This window comes from Octopus bimaculoides, chromosome 4 (assembly GCF_001194135.2).
Source record: "Octopus bimaculoides isolate UCB-OBI-ISO-001 chromosome 4, ASM119413v2, whole genome shotgun sequence".
NCBI classification, from domain to species: domain Eukaryota; kingdom Metazoa; phylum Mollusca; class Cephalopoda; order Octopoda; family Octopodidae; genus Octopus; species Octopus bimaculoides.
This window is the reverse complement of record NC_068984.1, coordinates 114,770,901-114,780,327: the sequence shown is the minus strand read 5'-3', so window position 1 is coordinate 114,780,327 and position 9,427 is coordinate 114,770,901. Positions and strand designations below refer to the sequence as shown.

The window sequence follows — 9,427 nt, the reverse complement described above, 5'->3', positions numbered from 1 at the left end:
ATATATATATATATATATATATATATAGGCACAGGCCTTGTGTACTGTCATGGCATATTGCTTCCCAACCACATGTTTTCAGGTTCTCTTGATTTAAATGTTTTCTACTAAACCCTTATGAGTGGAGAGATAGAAACTGAAAGAAGCTCCTTTTTATATAGACATGTGTGCTTGTGTGTATGTATATTTGCCTTCTCTGTCTATATTGCTCAATTACCAGCAGTAACATTGCTGTCAGTTCTTTGTCTGCCAGCTTTGCTCCTTCAAAGAATGTAAAATAAAATTGAAACATAGGTAATGGTTAGTAACAGGAAAGGCATCCAATAGTGTATTTGTCTAACCATGCTAACAAGGATAAACAGTTGTAAAAATGAACACATGAAATACGTTTTCCTTATGAATGCAATTGGTGAAGGGGAAATTGTATGGAAACTTGAGTGTGTGTGTGTGTATACAAAATATTGTAACAATTCTTGCTTGAAGATTGCAATGGCATGAAACTCTAGTCTCAAAATAAACATTCAGTTTCAATAAATTATGTGTGTGCACGCACGCATGTCTGTCTGCTTGTGTGTGTATGTGTGTGCAGATGTTGACATGCCATGTCAATTATTGCTAGGTGAGTAAAGCAGTAATGTCAGGTTTACAATCCCTGCTGACATTATGACCAGTTACTCTACACTTTTGAAGACCAGTGGAATAAAGAGGTCCGCCTTACTTGAAAAACAATTAAGGGCTGATAGTAAGAAGTGCATCCAGCTATAAAGTGCTACTTCAAAAGATATCTCCATCTATCCTGCATTAACTTGAAAAAAATAATGAACATAAAACAAACATCAAACTGATTTTTTTTTTTTTTTTTTTTTTTTTTTTTTTTTTTTTACCAGGTCCAAAGTGTATCTCAAGATAAACAAGAATCTCGGAAAAAGTGGCACTTGTCGCCAGCCATGTCCTTAGAATATATAAGCTACTATCTTGGTATGTTTGTATATCTTTCATTTCATCTTTTGAAGGATTTTTCTTTCTTTCTTTGTTTTTTTGTATTTATTGTTTAACATCACCATCTTATCCTTTCTGAGCTTTTAGTGGGGTTAACTCTGTTACAAGCTTTTAGACCAGGATTACTAAATGTCTTGATCTGCTGCTTCTTATGCCAGTAACCCTTCCTCTCCTCTCACCCACCATTCACAAAAGGCATTAAAAAAGGCATTAAAAAATACACATTAGAAACTTGGCATCTCCTGTTCACACTGTAAAGTGGTTGGTTAAATGGCCAACAAAGTGTAGGGCTCTGAGGTCCCTCTATCCTGTCTCATCAAGGACTAGTTAACCTTTCTAGTATTGGTACCACAAGAAAATGCACCCAGTACTGTATAGTGGTTGGCATTAGAAAGGGCATCCAACCACAGTAACTAAGACAAATGACACATGCAAATGACATATTCCCATAGTTCCCAATGGGAGTCAACTTAGACTGTGATGACCAATCCAAGTCATGCCAGCATGGAAAGCTGGTGTGAAATGGTATTGATGATGATGGTTAGACTGTAGAGAACATGTTGCCTAAATTGCCATATGACTGGGAAACCAGGGAATAAAGTAGATTGTTTTAATCTGAAAAATGACAAACGTGAAGTGAAAAAAAAACACAAACATTGATTGATGATGCATGAGGGGTGTACTGTCATAGCATGTTGTTTTTTATTAACTCCCTCCCATCTCAGTGCTGATCCAGCAGCTTTGTGATGAGAGGCATTCTAGATGTAACCATCCCACCCACTCTTTTTTTTTTCTTTTGTCTGTCATATTATATCTATGACTGTAGTCACTAATGTGTTCTGTTTTTTAAAAGGTGTGATTTGAGGGGTATTTGGTTGCTGTTTCTAGCAGATTGAGTGGCCATTTAGATGGTTCCCTGCTGATTGCTCATTATAATATAATTGAGTTGATGATAATACAACAGCAATCTCCAGTCTATTTCCAGTTAGGTCCGTTGGTACAATTAGAACAACAATCCTCCTTTGAAAACCATTTAGTCCATTGTTTATGACAAAGTTTCGAACATGTAGTGAGACAATTAATGAATAAAGCAAAACATTCCCTGCTTTTAAATTTCCTCACAAGCTAAGTTTTACAGTCTTACGAAGAAAGAATTTGGTTAATAACTGTTGTTTCGCAGTTAGAACACACTTGTATATTAAAAAAATTTTTTTCAGTTTATTAGTTAATAACAAACTAATGTAAGATCTTTTTTTATCATTTTTATAGATAGAAATGCTCGTATAGATACAATGAGAATTAACATGAAGGAATTGTCAACTCAGAACTGTAAACTTCAAGAACAACAAAAAATATTAAGAGTCCAATATGATCAGGTAAGTAATGATGTAGAAAATTCAAGTCAGAAAGCAGAGCATTAATAAATTTAAATACAGAATCTTGAAAAAAATAAATTCATTATAACATTGACAAATTCGACCTTGTTGCTGCTACTGTTTTTGTTGTAGATGTTCTCCTCCTGCTACTTTTCTTCTTCCTTTTTTTTTTCTCCCTTCACTCTTTCTCCTTCATCATCTTCTTTTTCTTCCTTCTTATTCAGCTTCTGCCTCCTTTTTTTTTATGCTTCTTCCACCGTCATCACCACAACAGATAACTGAAGGAGCAGACTTTTTCGGTGACTAAGCATATGTCACAGATCAATTACCCCAGACAAATGTTTTAGCATGTGAGACCCTATATTATGCATGTATGATAACTCAGCAGTGATTTATCATAAGTGGACACGCTTTCTTTTAAATATTTTTTAAATGCTATCCAGATGTGTGAGTAATCTCAATATCTGAATACAGCCTGTAATTGTGTGAATTACACTGTTTTTGTGTTGTCTCTAGTTTAGGATAAAGACCCCCTTCAGTCATGAATGACCATGGGATATGCCTAGAAAGTTCCCCTCCGAGGCACATATCCGGGCAAGGTTGTTTATGGAAGTCCAGCAGTCGCCCATGCATACTGGTCTCCCTTCTCCACACCACTAATGTTATCCAAGGGAAAGGCAAAGGCCAATACAGCTTGGCACCAGTGATGTCACAACTCATTTCTACAGCTGAGTGAACTGGAGCAATGTGAAATAAAGTGTCTTGCTCAAAAACACAACAGATTGTGAGCCCTAACCACTGAACCATGTGCCTTCACACTTTCTAGTTTAATGTGTAAATATTTAGAACTGAGACAGGACATGGTGCAGTATTTGATGAATTCTTATTTCTTTATTGCCCACAAGGGGCTAAACATAGAGGGGACAAACAAGTACAGACAAAGGGATTAAGTCGATTACATCGACCTCAGTACACAACTGGTACTTAATTTATCGACCCCAAAAGGATGAAAGGCAAAGTCGACCTCGGCGGAATTTGAACTCAGAACGTAACGGCAGACGAAATACCGTTAAGCATTTCGCCCGGCGTGCTAACGTTTCTGCCAGCTCGCCGCCATTGATGAATTCTAATATGTTGTTTGTAGACTAGCATCATTATTCCCTTGTCAGTTTATTTGGTATCTGTGAATACACTAATTGTACCTGTGCAGCATGTAACCGTTTCTAATATGCGTTCTAATATGTCTGAGTATAAATATATTGACTGCTTTTTGTTTTGTTTTGTTTTTTTACACCTTAGGGGTTATTCACTTCATTTGTTTTCGTTCTTTTGCTGTTGTTTCTTTTCCTTATAGAGATATTCAATTCCTGTGGGAATTGAATTCAAAACTCTTAGTTTCCAAACTAGATACATAAGGCATTACTAAGACTTACATGTAACAATAACAGGGCTTTTTTTTGTTTTTTTTCTTTAGTATGACCCCTATCTGTAGATGAGAGAAAATGATTTAGATTTCAGCTGTCTGAGTGATTCTGTTTCTAGTATTTATATTTGAATTTTTTCAGTTACTGAATGAAATGAATCGGTTGAAAGATTCCACTCACAAGCTGCAACAAAACGGAGAAGAAACCTGGAGTATTTTAACTGATCTTTCAGGACAGGTAAATATAAAAATTTACTATCATTAATAACCATTTTTGTAATGTATAGTTTTCTCCCTTTGAAAACAAGCATGGCTCTGTGGTTAAAAAGCTTGCCTCACAACCACATGATTTGAGGTTCAATCCTACTACATAGTACCTTGGGTAAGAGCTTTCCACCATTACCTCAGGCTACCCAAGACCTTGTGAGTGGATTAAGTTGAGAGAAACTAAAAGAAACCCATTGTGTGTGTGTGTGTGTGTGTACTCGTGTTTGTATCTCTTTGTCTTGATGTCACATGATAGTTGTATATGAGTGTCGTTTATTTCCAGTTTTTGCAAAAAAACATGTCTAGCCAAATGATTAGGTGGGCGTTGGCATCTGGCCATACAAAATCTGCCTCAACGAATTCCATCAGACCCACATAAGCATAGAAATGTGCTACTGCTGTTGTTATTGTTGTTTGTCCTCTCTGGTTTTCAAATCTCATAGAACCACCCCCTATGAAAAACACTGCTTTAAGTACAGCTTGAAACTCAGGCTAATCTGCAGATTTCAGCATTAGTATGTGTTCTGTTGGACATTTTTTTTAATACACAAATCATAAACTTTCTTGAAACTAACTCCATTGTAAGTGGAGACAGGTAACATGTACTAGTAGAATAATTTCTGTCTTGTCAGAGTGGAGAACTGAATTAGTTTTGCGAAGGATTTGGACTTCTAACCTATAAACTACTTGAGCATTAACCTTTTAGCATTTAAACTGGCCAAATCCGGCCAAAATATTCTACTGACCAGATCCACCCTTTACTACATATCCTACAAGGTCATTCTAAGAATAAAACTGTCACATCATCAAAATCTCAAAGCTACAAGATAATGCATGGTTAATACAAAGCAATGTGAATAAATAAGCATTACCTTCAACATAATAATCTGAGTACTAAAGGATTAAAGAAAATAAATCTTTCATCAAAACCAAATAATTTTCTTAATGATTCTGTGAGTCCATCCATAATCTTTTATTTTGAGTGTCTGAGGAATGACCTTAGGTATAATTTGTTATTTAATGTTCCACTTTGGTCTTGTCTCATTCTAAAACCTTGGTATTAATTCATAGGAAATTAACACTCCAGAGATGTTCCGTGTACGTAAATCTCCTCGCTCTCCAACAAAACGGGACCCTCAACCTAAATCTCCTTCAGCACCTGCCATTCAACAGTAAGTTGTGCTTCCTCAGTTTCAGTTCAGTCAGTTCCTCTCTCTCTCTTTCCCTCTCTCTCTCTCTCTCTCTCTCTCTCTTTCTCTTGTTTAGTTTTGCTTATTCTACATTTGCATTTTTCTTTTTAAAACATTTTATCTCATCCCCCACTTTTTCCCCTTTTAACTTTCCATTTTATTTATCTTCTCTACTGTTCTTCAAAACTGCTGTTGTTGTTGTTTCATTGCTGCTTACTAAATAGTCATTAATTCTGAAACCCTTAATTTCCCATGATTCCATCCAATGTTAAGAAAAGTACAGCGGGCATCAAGTGTTGTTTTCAGAAAAAAAAGACTATATTATATAAATGTGTGGTAAAATTCAATATTATGATTGGACAATATGAATGCATGGCAAGACTGTACAAAATGATTGTTATGAGATGTTGGTAGTAATTGAAACAACTGTATAGTAAGATAGGTATGACAGCCAGCTTAGACATTAGCTCATAAAACAATAGAGCAGTACTTATATATATATATATATATATATAAGTACTTCTCTATTGTGGTTTTATAATATATAGGATATGACATTAAAAAAGATAATAAGGATGATTATAACCATCTTCAGTATATATAAAACAAAAAGGGGAAATTTTGCCAGTGAATAATTTGTTTTAATTAGGGTTTTCCAGATATGCATCTGTGATTTATACATATTGCCGTTGATTGGCATACAAGCTTATTTCAAATTTCTGTTAATAATAAACAGAAATATCTTTATAGAAAGGGAATGTGTATTCTTATTTCTAGACATTCACATATTAATTATGTAAAAATGTATCAAAAAGTTAAAGAATTTAAATAAAAATGAGACTGTTTTGCTTTCAAGAATGTCTTTCAAAACACTGATGTGTTTTTGGCAATATTTTGTTATTAGTAGCCAACAACTATAGCTCCTTAATGCCAGTGCCACGAAAAAGCACCCAGTACACTCTATAAAGAAGTTAGCTTTAGGAAGGGCTATAGAAACAATGGAGTTTGTTGCAGTTCTCCAACCCATTGGATTGTGGCAAACAGTCCAACCAATTCCTGTATGGAAGATGGACATTAAATAATAATAATTAATGATAATGTTGAAATGTCCATCAGATTTAGAACAACAGATTCAAGTTTCAATATAACTTTTCTTAAATTATAATAAAGACGTAATAAAAAATAGGCTTAACTGTAACCCTTATTTTAATTTTGTAGATAAGATTTAGTCACGAAAGAGTTCTATTAAAATTTCCATTCTCATGCCCTTCTTTTTTTTATTCTATGATTAACAACTTTACCTTCTGAAATTGCATGATTTTTGAGTTTTGTATTGATTCAGAAAAACAAAAATGTGTTTTATTGGCCTGTTTTTCTGGAATGATGTTTTATTGAATAATATAACACTGTTATATTATTTATAATAATATTTATTATAGTAATTTCCTTATGAATGCAGTTGACCAACTAAATGCAGAGTGGCACTTGAAAGAATATATTAACTTTTTTGTTACCCATATTTCTGTTGAAATACACTGCCATGCTTTCAATTAATTTGAAAATATATTTGTCTCTATTAAGCTGGTGTTTGAAACATAAAGTAACATTGAAATCTTGAAGGAAGGTTTTAATTTAGATCACTTTAAAGTGGCAAGTTCATATTATGGGACCACAGCTGGTCTCAGGTGGGTTAAATAGAAAAATGAAACATACAAAAGAATAAGTGCTTCTATGTAATATACATGGACTTTTACAGTTTGTATCATTGAAAGTTTCACATTCTTACTTTGTGCTAGTTTCAGTAACTAAATTTAAAGGCTCACTTTTGTATCTTAATAGACTGACTATGTGAGTCTACTGTGTTGTACAACTGTATAAGTCCCACCCTGGAACAAATGGAAATTAGTTTTGTTTGTTTGAAGTGTAATTGGATTTTGTGGAATACACCAGCCACATGGTTTCAGGTTCTCTCCCGCTGTGTGATACCTTGGGTAAAATGTCTTCTACTGTAGCCCTAGGTTGACCAAAGTCATATGAGAGGATATGGCAGACAGAAATTTGAAAAAGCCCATCATTGTACATACATGTGTGTGTGTGTGTGTTTGTGTCTCGTCTTGATATTGCATGACATTTGTAGATGAGTGTCGCTGTCATGCAAGCATTATTATTCGTTTCCAGTGTTCTGTGAAAACATGTGATGGGGAAATATCATCTTGCTTTGAAAGAATTGAGGGTTGGAGACAGTAAAGGCATACATCTATAGAAAATCCACCTCAATAAACTCCATCTGATCCATGCAAGTATGAAAAAGTGAATGTTAAAATGATGCTGATGTCTGAGTATGTTTTTAGATAATGACCATGACAAATTCATCATCCCACTTTCACCTTTAATTCTTCAACTTCTTTGATGGGGGTAGTGGGTTCTGGCTGTTTAGTTCTGTTACTACGTGACTTGATTATCTTCATTCCTAATGACTGTTTTTTTTTTTTAGACAGACTTTTTATTTAAAAGCATTTCTAAATTTTGCCTCTAGGTATTCATTGTTCTTTCTCCGTTCAAGAATATTAAAGAATCAATGTAAAAACGGCCATCGCTAATGCATCAAAATTAACTTTAGGATTTTTCTTACTATTTATTTATTAGATATAACTTGTTAATTGGCAGTTGTGGAATCTGTAAGAAATCAACAAACCAACATCTGTTGGCCAAATGTGATTCATGTAGCAAACACTACCATCTTGGCTGTCTTGATCCACCGCTCTCACGTATGCCCAAGAAAACCAAGCTACAAGGCTGGTAAGTAACCGGCAACTCCCTTACTAAAACTGATTTTTATCTAGAAAGCAACCAAACTAGAAATGTCAAGATTTCACCATTTCTACTATTCACTTACTTCAAGGCTGCTAAATGAATAAATTTATGTTTTTGTATGGTATAAGCACTGAAATGGAATGAAGTTATTATGGACATTAAATTTTTCTTTTACAGTGAATAGATCTTTGGGGTAGATTTCATCTTACATGCTCTATTAACCCTCTAGCATTCAGATTACTCTGTTGAATGTAATGCTTATTTATTCATATTGTTTTGATTTAATTATGCATTATCTCATAGCTTCAAGATTTCGATGATGTTTTTAGAATGACATTGTAAGGTAGGTGTGAGAGGCCAGATCTGGCCACTTTGAACACAAAACATATGACCGGTTTAAATGCTAAAGATGCAAGGGGAAAATAAGTTAAAAATTTGGGCTCTTGTAGAATTTCTCAGGTTTTAAGTTCAGTAACAACAACAAAATGGTTGTTAAAGGTAACTTCAGAAGAATAAAAAACAAACATTAAAAAAAAAAAATTTAATCAAACTTCATCCTTATCCCAGAGCAATTCATAATAAAATGGATTTTGTGTGCATTTCTCAGGAGTCATTTTCTGGTTTAAAAAGTTTAAATACTTCTGGTCATAAAAGTTTTGGTGAAAACTATACATTTTCTTATACTAGGTTTAGTTAATACTTATTTACTTTCTTTTATCATTTGGTCAGTTTCTTTTTTTTATGTATTGGCTGAAAGGAAAAGGGACATAAATTGATATACTCTAGGCAAGATTTAAGCTGTTGATTGAAAATATGTGAGCCAGGTGTTCTGAAGGGAAAGCACTTAGCTGGTGAAGGACTACATATATGATCTAGATATATAAATATAATGGCTACAGATAGTGATAATAAAATGTTTAACTGGAGCAATGTGTAATAAGAGATTCCATTACAAGTTCAAGGTAGTTATTTTATTAAAAGCAGAAAACACAGAAAGAAAGTTTCATTATAAAAGACTGAAAACTTACTGAAATAAACAGATTGTTTGTAACTGTTTCTGAATTTTGTTTAGAATTCTATTGGATTAGATATTATACATATTGGATAAAATATTATACATATAAATATAGGTGCAGGCATGGCTATGTGGTAAGAAGTTTGCTTCCCAACCATATGGTCTTGGGTTCAGTCCCTCTGCATGGCACCTTGGACAAGGGTCTTCTACTATAGACTAGCCTCAGGCCAACCAAAGCCTTGTGAGTAGATTTGATAGACAGAAACTGAAAGAAGCCCATTGTGTGTGTGTGTGTGTGTGTGTATGTATACATACACACACATATATATATATATATATATAT

At 34.1% G+C, this 9,427-nt stretch overlaps 1 protein-coding gene across 1 annotated transcript in view; it reads left to right on the top strand.

Moving 5' to 3' along the window:
• Positions 1-9,427, top strand: part of LOC106872116 (PHD finger protein 14) — a 61,742-nt gene that overhangs the window by 41,696 nt on the left and 10,619 nt on the right. Inside the window, exons 14-18 of the mRNA XM_052967667.1 lie at positions 888-978; positions 2,269-2,375; positions 3,941-4,036; positions 5,137-5,237; positions 7,902-8,054. Of these exons, the coding sequence (XP_052823627.1) occupies positions 888-978; positions 2,269-2,375; positions 3,941-4,036; positions 5,137-5,237; positions 7,902-8,054 (548 nt within the window). The remainder of the gene's footprint in view (positions 1-887; positions 979-2,268; positions 2,376-3,940; positions 4,037-5,136; positions 5,238-7,901; positions 8,055-9,427) is intronic.